The sequence below is a fragment of the Thunnus thynnus genome, chromosome 2 (assembly GCF_963924715.1).
Source record: "Thunnus thynnus chromosome 2, fThuThy2.1, whole genome shotgun sequence".
Lineage (NCBI taxonomy): Eukaryota > Metazoa > Chordata > Actinopteri > Scombriformes > Scombridae > Thunnus > Thunnus thynnus.
In genome coordinates, this window is record NC_089518.1 from 29,135,975 (window position 1) to 29,151,926 (window position 15,952).

The window sequence follows — 15,952 nt, forward strand, 5'->3', positions numbered from 1 at the left end:
AGTTACCACGGGGTACATGGAAAGATTGCGAAAGTGTTGTTTTGAGCAAATAGGAATTATCATTTAAATGAAAAAAAAATCATCCACAAAACAGGAAAATAAACACACAAATTGGATTACAAATGGGTGTAATGCTGATCTTATTTATTGTCACAGTATCAGTAACTTTCAAGTGACAACTGCAGAGGACAGGATCTTCCACCAACTTGCGTAAGTTAACCTTTAACACTAACCACAGTGTGCTGCTACTAAGAGCATGTGACAACTACTTAGCAAGCTACAGTAGCTCAATAATATAGATAAAGATAGATAACAATTAAGCTGCTCCAAGAGGGGGCAGAATGGATGTGAACTTGACCACTGTTTGCTAAACACCTCAGTAACTGTTGCTTCACCTGTCAAACTTTCTGTTCTTGCACCACTTGAAATTCAAATTAATTTTTGAAATAGTGAGTCCTTGATTTCAGACAGTCTGAAATGGCAATGTCAACAATGACTTCAGTAGACTCAAATGTGTCCAGCTTACTTGTATTAAACAAGAACCTTGAAAAAGGATAATATGCATTTGATGGCTAAATAAGATATTATACTAAAAGACTTAAGGCTAAAACTACATGTCCCGAGCAAAGTTAACATTCATCCCATAGAAAGTAAAGAAAGTGCATTGTCTTGTATTGCAGAACAGAACTAGTTAGCGTGCATATAATTCATATTTTATGTTTCCACTTTTAATGTTACAAGAGAAAAGCCGTCTAGGATGAGGACTAACCATTGTATTTGGCAAATGTAATGCTATTTTTGGTAACTTTGGCTGGAGTCACTGGAGTGTAACCTCCCAAAATCCAATAAAGACCAGGACAGAGCTGCTAACCTTACATAAGATCTGGTAGCATCCAGGACTGACAGTGGAGGAATACCATGTGCTATCTGTAAACATGGTTTTTTAACATAAGCCACAAACTTATGCAGTTAGTTAATGAAATGCCAACTTTTGGTCCTACCACTGTAGGTAGTTAGATAATTAGCTGGACATAATAATAATTGCCTCTTATGTTTAATCCATTCCTTGCACTTTTTCTCTTGTGTTTTTGGTTTTGGAAAGCCAAAGCTAACCGAAAAAAACAAATTAGATGATGAGTAAGAAATCCAAAGCCTGCCATGTGTAGTTCTGGATGCTAAACTATGACTAGACAGTCACTATTCAGGGGAGGGGTTTAGTGAACTGTACAATGTAGGGGTACATGAGCCCATCTGATTGGGCTGTAAGAGTATGTCAGACAAGAAATGTTGAAACAACTGACCTATACTATAAAATTCTTTACAGTGCCTCTAATTAGGATAAAATGAACGTTGCACAAAAGAAATAGAATAGAAATAGAAGCTATTAACATGGTCAAGAATCATTAACAGGAAGAGCTCATTATATTTCAGACTTCTTCATTGTCTTTTTGATCCAGTCGAGTTGTTTTTGTGACAGAAAAGCATAAACTCCAGGTTTTTTCTTATGGCCACACTCCGTAGGTCCAAAAGAAGTGACTCCAGCTAGCGCTCCATTGCACAACAGCGGTCCACCTGAATCACCCTAAAGAGAGAGCAAATACAAGACATTTTGAGGCACATACACAGCAGTTAGGGTGATATGGATGTTACAGGTTACTTCCTGCTCAGAATATATTGAGTGTGTACTCACCTTACAGGTATCAGCAATGTTTTTACCGTCGGAACCAGCACATATCATGTCCTTAGTGATGACAGGCTTTTTGTTGTAATATTCACCGCACTTCACTCTGTCGACCACAGTCACGTTGACAGACATCAGGACATCAGACATTTTTTTGGCAGCATTGTCTGTTTTCCCCCATCCAGCCACCATGCAGATGGAGCCAGCTGCTGGGTCTTCGACAGTTTTTCCCAAATCAAGACATTTCACCGTTTTGGTCTTCTTTGCTGATTTGTTTAGCTGAAATTTTGAAAAAAAGGAGCATTACTTATTTATAGCAGGTCTGTGAGTTTGAACAAGGAACAGGAACAAGGAAGACTGAATAATATCAATACCTACTACTGCCAACACATTCTAATAGATAAGGAATTAGGGCAACAAGCAATGAAGTTGTTGATAACTTTCTCCAGATCATGACATCACCTTACCTTGAGCAACATGAGGTCATTGACTATCTTTGTCTTATCATAGCTGGGATGAGGAATGCGACTCTTCACGTCTAGGATCTGCCTCAAACCCTTCTCCTTTTCTTTGGATTCTATGGAGTGCACCCCGAGCCACACCCTCTTGATACTGTAACAGCATGAAACACAGGAATCTGTTATATTACAGTTCACATATACTAAAGGTTTACATGCAAGAAGTGAATAAACTGATGATAACTTATGACTCAATCAAACATAATAAGGTCAGAATGTGGCCTTTTGAGACACTGAGAAATCTATTGCATTTTCCCCCCAAGTCAAATCAAATCAAATTAAATTTATTTATGAAGCACATTTAAAAACAACAACAGTTGACCTAAGTGCTGTACAATCATAATAACAAAGGCCATGAAAACACAATTAAGACACAAAGACTGGTTTAACAGACAAAAGAGGCATTTCTTGGTTGTGTGTGAAGTGTGAATAACAGTTGATACTATAGTGGTAATAGTGTTAAATGCAGAATTAAACTGCTGAAAGTGTTAAATTGACTGATAAAAATAAATAAAAATAAAATGGTAATGTTTATTTTCGCTCCTCCACAGTTGAATTTATATGAGTCAGCCCTAATAGATCTTCTAAATTAGGTTTAGAAGTTTCTATAACAATATAATATTAATACAGTAAATGCAGTATACTGATGTCATGAGACATCGATAAATTAATTTAAATGTCCCTATTCAGAGCAGTTTCATCTATATGCATGACTTGGTGGATCAAAAAAAGATTGTGTACCAAGTTAGCATTTAAAAGCAGTATACAAACATTTAATAAACAGCTTATAACTCTTATGATATAGTTGTAAGCAGACATATTGCTTATAAATGCTAAACAGGGGGACTTAAAGTAAAATGTTAACTTATTTGTATATATTAAAAATCTAACTTTCTGACCATATCTCACATCATCAGTTATAGTTTGAGTGCAAAATATGACATTTTAAGTAAGGTAAGTACTGTAAAAGGCTTACTCAGAGCAGTGGGCAGCAGTCAGGACCCATTTTGGATCGATCAGTATCCCTCCACATCTTGGTGTCTTGTTCTCAAGCAGAGCCATGAAAGGCAGCGAGTGAGGCGTCACTTCTTTCCCTCCAATAATTTCAGCACCATGACCTAAGACAAAATGTTCAGACGGTTCATTTATCAAGGAGGTGATAAATGACTCGGTCAACCAAACAAAACATGACATTTTGCAACGGCTGCATTATAATACTGAAAGACCCCTGTAGCATTACTTTGCATGTTTTGAATGAGCAAAATATCACCACGTATATTTCTGCAAATATAGAAAATATTACTCACTGGACTGGACAACAAGAAGGACCACACAAGAGAGAAAAACACTGAGATCTCTCGGACAGAACATTTCTTCTTCTCTCTGTTTGATATGATGGTAAATGCACTGAACCCTGAAACCCACCTCGATGCAAACACTTGTCTGTATGTCTGTATGTGTGGCATTTGTGTGTTAATCTCAGGATGTGGTCTCACCATGGAAATGCACAAGTCAGCAAAATGGATGGAAGCATGACATAATAATTGCTGCAAACTGTCCGTGAAGCCTGTGGTAACTATTTCTTTCATTTACTAGTCTTCATGCAGTAGTTTTATTTGAAAGCTGTGTGGTGGAGGCTGTATTTACGTGAAGTAGGATGCATCATCTAGGGTGCAGATGTTTGCAGTATGCAACAGCTAAAGACTGGGGGTCTTTGAACACTCCAGCTATGACTTACTTGAATACTATCATCTGATTCAGAGGAAAGTGTGACAAAGTGGAACATATCAATGATGTGAAATGAAAACTGTGAGGAAGAGATAATTGCTGGAAAAAATGAATTATACATTTAATCATACCTTAATTTTCCTTCAGTGTGCAAGAAATAGGCATCATGTCAACCACCTTACATAGATATTTATTTATATGAGTCTTACATGAACAGCCACTAAAGACAGCAATAAGTTACTTATAGTACATTTCTATTGTAGAATAACACAAAAACAGAATGCAGAATAATATGATCTTTTAGAAAATTAAACATAAACGTCTGAGGTGCATGAGAACAGCAAGGTATATGTGGTCACAAATATTTGGCACATAGATTTCATTGACTAAATTATCACTGTTGTGTTAAGACTTAGACTTCAAAACTGAGAAACATTTTGATTTAAATCAGAATACTGTAAATGTGTGTTTCTCTCTGAAATGCTAAATTTTGTTTTGGGTCCAAAACACACAAATGAGTGTAATACCAGAGGCCTGACAACATTTGACAAGTAAGGTTAGTATTATTAATGCTGACTCCTACAAAAATAAGTTTGTGTGCAACTAATTGCAACAGCAAATATGTTTTGAAAGTAACCATATGGAATTTGACCAACATGCATTAATAGGGCTGATGGAAAAGTGAAAGTACTGTATGAAACAAAACACTAAAAACAAACAAAAAACATAAAAACAATATATACAGTGCAAAATAGAGAAAATGTCAAGTACAGACAGACAGGTTGAATAATGTCACTTTGATGTTTTGCTTTCATTTTAAATGCAGCATGAAAAAGAAAACTTTCATTTTTTTTTACCAGAGATTCCCCACCAGGGCTACTAGTAACTGAAGGGCAATTCTGCAGTTACCATGGGGTACGTGGAAAGATTGCAGAGTAGTTGTTCTGAGCAAATAGAAATTATTATTTAAATAAAAAAACAAACAAAAAAACAAACAGGTTAACTGCAGAGGACAGAAGCTTCCTCCAGCCCACATAAGTTGACCTATAACTTCTAACCACAGTGTGCGTCTACTAAGAGCATGTGAAACCTACTTAGCAAGCCACAGTAGCAGAACAATATAGATAAAGATAGATGTAGAAAAAGATAGCTAACAATGAAGCCACTCCAAGAGGAGGTAGGATGTTCGTTAAACCCTGGCACCTCAGTAACTGTTACTTCACCTGTCAAACTTTCTGTTTTTGCACTACTCGAAATTCTAATCAATTTTTGAAACAGTGAGCCCTTGATTTCAGATGGAGGAAGAGAAAAGCGTGTTTGGCAAATGTAACACTACTTCTAGTAACTTTGGCTGGAGTTGCTGGAGTGTAACCTCCCAAAGTCCAATAAAGACCAGGACAGAGCTGCTAACCTTACCTAAGCTCTAATAGCATCCAGGACTGACCGTGGAGAAATACTCTTTGGACGCAGCCAAGATATTCATGCATGCTATGATTCTTTCCCATATGTCTTTTTGCATCACATGTTGGGGGCAGGCTGGAGAAACAGCCATAAAACCTCTTGAGTCTTTATACAAACAAACTTTAAAAACTCTGGACAAAAAGCCAATGCATTTCCATCACTGTAGGGTACTCAAAGCTTTACTGAGCTTTGAGAATTTTAGATTTTTCTCAAATTTGTGCCTAGTTTATAAAATTTTAAATGGTTTGGCCCCTCCTCCACTATGTGACTTTGTGTAGACGCGCTCAGTAGGATCTATTAGATCCTCTAGAATATCCTCTATAAAAGATCGTACCATACCATTTCGTCGCACTGCATTTGGGCAGTGTGACTGTTTTTTTGTTTTTTTTTTGCTTTTTACTGTTTGTTGTTGTGCTGTTGTATGTTTTTTGTTGGGGACTACAGATGCAAATTGCCTTCAAGCTAACTCTGGTGCAGTGCATCTTTAATGTTTCAAACTGCACACATTCAATAAATAAATAAATCTAAATCTATCTGTAAACAGGGTCTTTTAATATAACCCACAAACTTATGCGGTTAGTTAATAATATGCCAACTCTTGTGTTGTCATCTGAATTGCATACTTCTACTTTTTACTTTTAGTACCTACTACAGCTGCCCTTACAAAGTCGATACTGTTGCATGCAGTATGTATGCAGTATGCATACAATTGGGACATCATCACTACTTCATCTGCCATTGCAGCTTCTGTCTTTGCACTGGTTTCCATCTTTGCACTGTCAGTGTGCTGTCATTGGTCTCTGCTTTTATTGGCGGCTATGTGGATGTGATGCATCTTCCACTGCACAGAGGATTGTGGGTCAGAATAGCCAGAAAAGCATGCTGGCTTGCATACTACAAAATGCGACCGGATGTAGTAGGACATCCTTGTACTTTTGGCATACTGCATTTGACATACTATTTATTGGGACATACTAAATCTTTTCTTTTTTCTTTTCCCATCAGTCAAAGGGGTACAATGTAGGGGTACATGAGCCCATCTGATTGGGCTGTAAGAGTATGTCAGACAAAGAATGTTGAAACAACTGACCTATAATATAAATTTCTTAACAGTACATCTAAATAGGATAAAATGAATGTTGCACAAAATAAATAGAATAGAAATAGAAGCTATTAACATGGTCAAGAATCATTAAGAGGAAGCACTCATTATATTTCCGACTTCTTCATTGTCTTTTTGATCCAGTCGAGTTGTTTTTGTGACAGAAAAGCGTAAACTCCAGGCTTTTTCATCAAGCCACACTTTGGAGCTCCAAAAGAAGTGACTCCGACTAGCGCTCCATTGCACAACAGTGGTCCACCTGAATCACCCTAAAGAGAGAGCAAATACACGACATTTTGAGGCACATACACAGCAGTTAGGGTGATATGGATGTTACAGGTTACTTCATGCTCAGAATATATTAATTACCTGAATGTGCTTACCTGACAGCTATCAGCATTGTTTTTACCATCTGAACCAGCACATATCATGCTGTTAGTGATGACAGGTTTGAAGTTGTAATATTCAGGGGAGTTGCACTTCACTCTGTCGATCACAGTCACATTGACAGCCATCAGGACATCAGACATTTTTTGGACATTGTTCTTTGTTTTCCCCCATCCAGCCACCATACAGAAGGAGCCAGCTGCTGGTTCTTTGACGGTTTTACCCAAATCAAGACATTTCACTGTTTCAGTCTGCTTTGCCGATTTTTTGAGCTGAAATTTTGAGGGAAAAAAGGAGCATTACTTATTTATGGCAGGTCTTTAGAGTTTGAACAAAGAACACAAACAAGGAAGACTGAATAATATCAATACCTACTAGTGCCAACACTAATTCTAATATATAGGGAATTACAGTAGTCAGCGCAACAAGAAGTGAACAAGAAGTGAAGATAACTTTCTCCAGATCAAGGGTGAAAAGAAAGACTTTATATTTTGGATATTATTTAGAGATAAGTGACAGCCTGACTATATAGTGGCACTTATTTGAGTTGGACTAAATTTCAGTCAAACAATGAACTGATCCTACTTACAAGTGAGTGTGCATCAAAGGTCTAATATTACCTACTCCTCAATGCCTTTGATGTCCAAAAACTATTAAAAACAGTGTACAGTTTTTAACATAAATGATGCACTGTACCAGATTTAGCTTCAAGCTAATTTTCATCTGCAGTCCCTTACAATTAAAACATATAACAGTACAATAACAAATAGTACAAAGCAAAAAACACACAGGACACATGATACAAAATACAAAATACAAAGCTACACACAACATCATATCACATACACCCACAATGTCAACAAGAAATCAACAATGCAAGCACGTCAAACCAAAAGCAAGATTATTTGAGAAGACCATGAGATCAAATCCAGACTCAGTGGCAGATTCTTCAACCTCGCTCTGAATGCACTGATTGAACTGCAGCTCTTCATATCATTAGGCAGGACATTCCACTGAGTTGTGGCTTTCACAGAGAAATCTGACTGGCCAAATGCAGTGCAACGAAATGGTATGGTACAATCATGTATAGAGGATATTCTGGAGGATCTAATGGAACCTACTGAGCGAGTGTAAACAACATCACATAGTGGAGGAGGGGCCAAACCATTTAAAATTGTATAAACTAGGCACAAATTTGAGAATAATCTAAAATTCTCAAAGCTCAGTAAATTGTATTTCTCCAATACCCTACAGTGATGGAAATGCATTGGCTTTTTGTCCAGAGTTTTTAGAGTTTGTTTGTATAAGGACTCAAGAGGTTTTATGGCTGTTTCTCCAGCCTGCCCCCAACTTGTGATGCAGTAAGACATGGGAAAGAATCATAGCATGCATAAATATCTTGGCTGTGACCAAAGTGAGACAGTTCCTAATATGTCTAAAATTTGCTAAGTTGTACTTTACAGTTTTAACTGTTTTTTTTTAACATATTTCTTAAACTTCAAATTTGGATCCAATGTTACACCAAAATATTTAAAATCAGTAACTATGTCAATCTTTTCACCTTTTATGAGAATATCAGCATTAGGAGGTTGTACCGTGGTTTTAGAGAAAAATATACCTTTTGTCTTGTTTACATTTAGACTCAGACATGATTGATCAAACCAATGTGTGATCCTTTCCAATGCAATTGTTAGCTTAGCAGGAGTTAACTCAGCTGTTTTTGCATGTGTGTACACGATGGTGTTATCTGCATACATTTGTAGCTCTGCATCATGACACATCATGACGTCATTAATATATAGGCTAAATAATAAGGGACCTAACACTGACCCTTGTGGAACATCCATTGTGCACTTCATGTTACTGGACAGTGTGTCATCAACTTTAACACATTGTATCCTATTAGATAAATATGAAGACATCCATGCCAGTGCTCTAGATGAGAAGTTAAATTTAGAGAGTTTCGATATTAAAACATCATGCTGCTTTACGTAGATCTAAAAATACAGCACCAACTACTCCTCCTTTGTCAAGACATGATTTAATTTGCTCTATTAAGTGCAAGGTAGCACTTTCGATGGAATGATTTGCTCTGAAGCCAAATTGCATACAATGTAGACTAAAGTTGCTTGTATTAAGAAATGTTGTCAGTTGTTTAATGTCAACATGTTTCTAAATCATGATTAACCACTCATGCACCTCTGCAGATTGAAACAAACAACTGTAGTTATTGTTGAATCACCTTACCCTGAGCAACATGAGGTCGTTGACATTCTCTGTCTTATCATAGCAGGGATGAGGAAACCGACTCTTCACCTGTAGGATCTGCCTCGAACCCTTCTCCTTTTTCTGTGATTCTATGGAGTGCACCCCCAGCCACACCCTCTTGATACTGAAACAGCATTAGACACAGGTTTACATGCAAGAAGTGAATGAAATGATGATAAACAGATTACTCTATCACACATAATAAGATCAGAATGTGGCCTTTGAGACACTGAGAAATCTACTGCATTTCCCCTGCCAAGAGTGAAGAAGAGTTGACACTTCAGTGGTAATAGTGTTGAATGCAGATTAATAGAGTACATGCAGTATACTGAAACCATTAGACACCAATATATTAGTTTAAATGTTTAGTTTAAACTGCTGAAAGTGTTAAACTGACTGATATAAAATGGTAATGTTTATTTTCGCTCCTCCACAGTTCAATTTATATGAGTCGGCCCTAATAGATCTTCTAAATTAGGTTTAGAAGTTTCTATAACAATATAATATTAATACAGTAAATGCAGTATACTGACATCATTAGACATCGATAAATTAATTTAAATGTCCCTATTCAGAGCAGATTCATCTATATGCATGACTTGGTGGATCAAAAAAAGATTGTGTACCAAGTTAATTTATGGAAAACTTAAATCTTAACACGCAAAATCACGAGAGGAAAAGAAACACTTTGACCACCTATGTAGCATTTAAAAGCAGTATACAAACATTTAATAAATAGTTTATAAATCTTATGATATAGTTGTAAGCAGACATACTGCTTATAAATGCTAAACAGGGGGACTTAAAGTAAAATGTTAACTCATTTGTGTATATTAAAAATCTAAATTTCTGACCATATGTTACATCATCAGTTATAGTTTGAGTGCCAGATATGACATTTTAAGTAAGGTAAGTACTGTAAGAGGCTTACTCAGCGCAGTGGGCAGCAGTCAGGACCCATTTTGGATCGATCAGTATCCCTCCACATTTTGGTTTCTCGCTCTCCAGCAGAGCCATGAAAGGCAGAGAGTGAGGTGTCACTTCTTTCCCTCCAATAATCTCAGCACCTTGACCTAAGACAAAATATTCAGACAGTTCATTTATCAAAGAGGTGATAAATGAGGCGGTCAACCAAACAAAACATGACACTTTGCACCAACTGCATTATAATATTGAAAGACCCCTGTAGCATTCTTTGCATGTTTTGAATGAGCAAGATATCACCAAGTAAATTTCTGCAAATATAGAAAATATAACTTACTGGACTGGACAACGAAGAGGACCACACAAGAGAGAAAAATACTGAGATCTCTCGTGCTGAACATTTCTTCGTCTCTCTCTTTGATGTGTTGGTAAATGCACTGAACACTGAAACCCACCTTGATGCAAACACTTGTCTTATATGTGTGTCACTTATGTGTTAATCTCAGAGGATGTGGTCTGACCATGGAAATGTATGAGTCAGCAAAATGGACCCAAGCATGACATGAGAATTTCTGCGAACTGTCTTCATTTAGAAGCCTGTGGTAACTGTTTCTGTCATTTACTAGTCATCATGCAGTAGTTTTAATTTGACAGCTGTGTGGTGGAGGCTGTATTTACGTGAAGTAGGGCGCATCAGCAGGGTGCAGACGTTTCAGTATAGGTGGGACCAGTTTCCACCAGCTAAAGACTGGGGGTCTTTGCACACTTCAGCTATGACTTACTTGAATACTAACATCTGATTCAGAGGAAAGTGTGAGAAAGTGGAACATATCAATGATGTGAAATGAAAACTCAAGAGCTAATTGCTGGAAAAAGTGAATTGTACATTTAATCAAACCTTAATTTTCCTTCAGTGTGCAAGAAATACCCATCATCTCAACCATCTTACATAGATTTTTAGATTTTAACACTGTTGTGTTTAGACTTCAGCTTCAAAACTGAGAAACATTTTGATTTAAATCAGAATACTGTAAATGTGTGTTTCTCTCTGAAATGCTAAATATTGTTTTGGGTCCAAAACACACAAATGAGTGTAATACCAGAGGCCTGACATCATTTCACTAGGTTGGCATTATTAACACTGACTCCTAAAAAGTACGTTTGTGTACAACTAATCTCAACATCCAATATGTTTTGAAAGTAACCATATAGAATTTGACCAACATGCATTAATAGGGCTGATACTTTTCTTCTCATGATATGACTAATACTTTCAGAATTTCTTGCCACATTCACATTAATGTTTCTCTTTAAGCCTTGATGTGAAATACATTTTTCTCTTATATATCTTGACTGAAATAATGGTTTTACTCAAAGCTTTGGTTCGCGTCATCTGGCCAGAGACATCATGATGAAATTGACCTTTTTTGGCTAAATCTGGACCCTTTCACATACTTTCAGTGTTGATCAATAGGCATCAACCTTTATTGAAATAAACCAGCTGGATAATCTATGTGTGAGGTTTTGTTTGTCATATTATGTGACAAGAAAAAATTTAAACAGATAATAGCTTATAAAACTTTGCAATTTCATCTTGTTACATCTGGTTGAATAATGTCACTTTGATGTTTTGCTTTCATGTTTAAATGCAGCATGAAAAAGATTCCCCACCAGGCTTACAAGTACCTGAGGGGTACTTCTGTAGTTACCACGGGGTACATGGAAAGATTGCAGAGTAGTTGTTTTGAGCAAATAGAAATAATTATTTAAATGAAAAAAAAAACAAACAGGTCGACTGCAGAGGACAGGAGCTTCCACCAGCCCACATAAGTTGACCTATAACATCTCACCACAGTGTGCTGCTACTAAGAGCATGTGAAAACTACTTAGCAAGCCACAGTAGCACAACAATAGAAATGGTCTATTGGTCCGTGCTTTCTTGGCAGCTCAGTCGATGTGACATATCTTCCGCTGCACAGAGGATTGTGGGTCAGAATAGCCAGAAAAGCACGCTGGTTTGCATACTACAAAATGAAAACTAATGTAGTAGGACATCCTGGTTCTTTTGGCTTACTGCATTTGACATACTATGTATTAGGACATACTAAATCTTTTCTGGTATATTAAATAGTACGATACTATGGGTTTCGAAACATACCCATGGTCCTGCCACTGTAGGTAGTTAGATAATTAACTGGACATGATTACAGTTGCTTCTTATGTTTAATCTATTCCTTACACTTTTTCTCTTGTGTTTTTGTTTTTGGAAAGCCAAGGCTAACAAAAAACAAATTAGATGATAAGTAACAAATCCAAAACCTACTCTGGTAGTTCTGGTTGCTGAGCTATGACTAGACAGTCATTGTTTAGGGGAGGGGTTTAGTGAACTGTCAATTTAGAAATCATCATTTCTTATATGGATGCACATGTGTATCCACAGATCCACTCTGTGGTGAAATACTATTATGAAGCGATCTCATCAGTCAAAGGGGTATAATGTAGGGGTACCTGAGCCCATCTGATTGGGCTATAAGAGTATGTCAGACAAATAATATTGAAACAACTGACCTATAATATAAATTCCTTTACAATACATCTAATTGCACAGAAGAAATAGAATAGAAATAGAAGCTATTAATATGGTCAAGAATTATTAACAGGAAGAGCTCATTATATTTCAGACTTCTTCATTGTCTTTTTGATCCAGTCGAGTTGTTTTCGTGACAGAAAAGTGTAAATTCCAGGCTTTTTAATTCGGCCGCAATTCCGTCCAGTAAAGGTGACTCCGACCAGCGCTCCATTGCACAACAGTGGTCCACCAGAATCACCCTAAAGAGAGAGAAAATACAGGACAATTTGAAGCACATACACAGCAGTTAGGTTGATATGGATGTTACAGGTTATTTCCTGCTACATTATATTAAGTGTGTAATTACCTGACAGGTATCAACCTGTTTTTTACCATCTGAACCAGCACATATCATGTCCTTAGTGATGACAGGCTTTTTGTTGTAATATTCAGGGGAGTTGCACTTCACTCTGTCGATCACAGTCACATTGACAGCCATCAGGACATCAGACATTTTTTCGACTTTGTTGTTTGTTTTCCCCCATCCAGCCACCCTACAGATGGAGCCGGCTGTTGGGTCTTTGACAGTTTTACCCAAATCAAGACATTTCACAGTTTTGGTCTGCTTTGCTGATTTGCTGAGCTGAAATTTTGAAAAAAACAGCAGAGCATTACTTATTTAAAGCAGGCCTGTGCATTGATTTTATAGAGTTTGAATAAAGGACACAAACAAGGAAGACTAGTGCCAATACTAATTCTTTTATATAAGGAATCACAGTAGTCAGGACAACAAGAAATGAAGGTGTAGATAACGTTGACTTTATATTTTGGATATTATTCGGAGTTAAGCGACAGCCTGACTATATGTTGGCACTTCGATTTGGACTAAATTTGGTTGAAATTTTGGTTCAGTTTAATTGGGATCTTTCTCTTTTGCCTAAATAGACTGAAAAATACAGCTGGAGATTTTCTATATTTTTCTTTTCGACAAATCTCATCCAACAATGCCAAACCAACAATGAATTGACTTTGACATCCAAAAACTATTAAAAAAACCTCAATGAGCCACACTGTTGCACTGGTTGTAATGTTCCTTCACCACAAAGATTATCGTCATGATTGTTTGTTCAGAAAAGGATCTCAGCACGAAGAGTCTCTGTAGAGTAGTCCCTTGTAGGACAGATGCCACTGCACATGTGCGGAAATGCTGTTCCATTTAGTTCTTCGCTAGCTTGTTGTGCTACATATCACAACCTCTTGACACTCCTGATAAGTTCTTTTGAGTAAATTACAATGTAGTTCAAAGTCAAGAGGTTGTGATATGAAGCACAATAAGCTAGATAAACTATTTAAATAAAACCACATTCTTGCACATGCTCAGTAGTGTCTGCCTCACACAGAACTACTCTCCAGAGACTGAAAACATGATTACTGTTGTTGGAGCTGTTTCTAAACAAATTAATGTACCCAATTTTTTCGTGCTGAAGGAACATGTCACCTAGTGCATCGTGTGGCTCACTGAGGTGTTTAATAATTTTTTGACAATAAGAGAGATCTAGGCAAAGAGGAATATGATACATCAGGCTTTGGGTACACACACAATACTTGTAAGTAGGATGAGTTCATCATTGGTTTTGCTCTGCACACGAGATTTGTTGACAATAATAAAAATATAGAAAATCACCAGCCATATCTGTTTAGAGTTTAACAGAGTTCAGACAAAGCTCCAAGTATGTTTGTAAATCATCATGAACCACTCATGCACCTCTGCAGATTGAAACCAACAACTGTAGTTATTGTAAAATCACCTTACCTTGAGCAACATAAGGTCATTGACTTTCTCTGTCTCATCATAGCAGGGATGAGGAATGCGACTCTTCACCTCTAGGATCTGCCTCGTACCCCTCTCATCTTTTTCTATGGAGTGCACCCCGAGCCACACCCTCGTGATACTGCAACAGCATGAGACACAGGAATCTGTTAGATTACAGTTCATATACACTAAAGGTTTACATGCAAGAAGTGAATAAACTGATGATGAACTGATGACTCTATCAAACATAAAAACGTCAGAATGTGGCCTTTTGAGACACTGAGAAATCTACTGCATTTTTCCCCCAAAGTGTGAATAAGAGTGGATACTTCAGTGGTAATAGTGTCGAATGCAGAGTTTAAGTAGAGCTATTACTCTGTGTTTAACTGCTGAAAATGTTAAATTGACTGATATAAAACGGTAATGTTTATTTTCACTCTTCCACAGTTAAATGTATATGAGCAGAAGTCTGTCCTAGTAGATCTTCCAAATTAGGTTTAGAAGTTTCTATGAAATAAGTTTTCATAGAAGTTATAATTGCTGATATACTGTTTATAAATGCTAAACAGGGGGACTTAAAGTAAAGTGTTGCCTTATTTGAGTATAAATCTAAATTTCTGACCATATCTTACATCATCAGTTATAGTTTGAGTGCCAGATATGACATTTTAAGTAAGGTAAGTACTGTTAGAGGCTTACTTAGAGCAGTGGGCAGCAGTCAGGACCCATTTTGGATTGATCAGTATCCCTCCACATTTTGGTTTCTCACTCTCCAGCAGAGCCATGAAAGGCAGCGAGTGAGGCGTCACTTCTTTCCCTCCAATAATCTCAGCACCATGACCTAAGACAAAATATTCAGACAGTTCATTTATCAAGGAGGTGATAAATGAGTCAGTCAACCAAACAAAACATGACACTTTGCACCGGCTGCATTATAATACTGAAAGACCCCTGTAGCATTACTTTGCATGTTTTTTATGAGCAAGATATCACCAAGTATAATTCTGCAAATATAGAAAATATTACTCACTGGACTGGACAACGAGGAGGACCACACAAGAGAGAAAAACACTGAGATCTCTCGGGCTGAACATTTCTTCTTCTTTCTGTTTGATATGATGGTAAATGCACTGAACACTGAAACCCACCTCGATGCAAACACTTGTCTTATATGTATGTCACGTATGTGTTAAGGATGTGGTCTGATCAAAGCAATGCATGAGTCAGCAAAATGGATGCAAACATGACATGAGAAATACTGCAAACCATCTTTATTTAGAAGCCTGTGGTAACTGTTTCTGTCATTTACTAGTCATCATGCAGTAGTTTTATTTGACAGCTGTGTGGTGGAGGCTGTATTTACATGACGTAGGGTGCATCAGCAGGGTGCAGATGTTTGCAGTATGCAACAGCTAAAGACTGGGGGTCTTTGAACACTCCAGCTATGACTTACTTGAATACTATCATCTTATGATTCAGAGGGAGAATAAAAATGAATTCT

The 15,952-nt window shown here is 37.1% G+C and overlaps 3 protein-coding genes across 4 annotated transcripts; all 3 read right to left on the reverse strand.

The window, feature by feature from the left end:
* Window positions 1-145: 145 nt before the first annotated feature.
* On the reverse strand, window positions 146-3,630 carry LOC137200375 (granzyme A-like). Its single transcript, XM_067615132.1, has 5 exons — window positions 3,507-3,630; window positions 3,176-3,317; window positions 2,149-2,293; window positions 1,691-1,960; window positions 146-1,582 (listed from the first exon to the last, which is right to left on the reverse strand). The coding sequence occupies exons 1-5, from the start codon at window positions 3,568-3,570 to the stop codon at window positions 1,421-1,423; spliced, it is 783 nt and encodes a 260-aa protein (XP_067471233.1). The 5' UTR covers window positions 3,571-3,630; the 3' UTR covers window positions 146-1,420.
* A 481-nt stretch (window positions 3,631-4,111) lies between these two features.
* LOC137200353 (granzyme A-like) lies at window positions 4,112-10,682 on the reverse strand. Its single transcript, XM_067615095.1, has 5 exons — window positions 10,407-10,682; window positions 10,077-10,218; window positions 9,125-9,269; window positions 6,874-7,149; window positions 4,112-6,759 (listed from the first exon to the last, which is right to left on the reverse strand). Exons 1-5 carry the CDS (start codon window positions 10,468-10,470, stop codon window positions 6,598-6,600), a joined length of 789 nt encoding a protein of 262 aa, XP_067471196.1. The 5' UTR covers window positions 10,471-10,682; the 3' UTR covers window positions 4,112-6,597.
* Window positions 10,683-11,766: 1,084 nt separating this feature from the next.
* On the reverse strand, window positions 11,767-15,893 carry LOC137200386 (granzyme A-like). 2 transcript variants are annotated; one of them, XM_067615162.1, is made up of 5 exons: window positions 15,482-15,893; window positions 15,151-15,292; window positions 14,452-14,590; window positions 13,006-13,281; window positions 11,767-12,898 (listed from the first exon to the last, which is right to left on the reverse strand). In XM_067615162.1, exons 1-5 carry the CDS (start codon window positions 15,543-15,545, stop codon window positions 12,740-12,742), a joined length of 780 nt encoding a protein of 259 aa, XP_067471263.1. In that variant the 5' UTR covers window positions 15,546-15,893; the 3' UTR covers window positions 11,767-12,739. The 2 variants fall into 2 exon arrangements, with proteins under 2 accessions (XP_067471263.1, XP_067471272.1); XM_067615171.1 differs by having other exon boundaries at window positions 13,006-13,276; window positions 14,447-14,590.
* Between the last annotated feature and the right edge of the window lie 59 nt (window positions 15,894-15,952).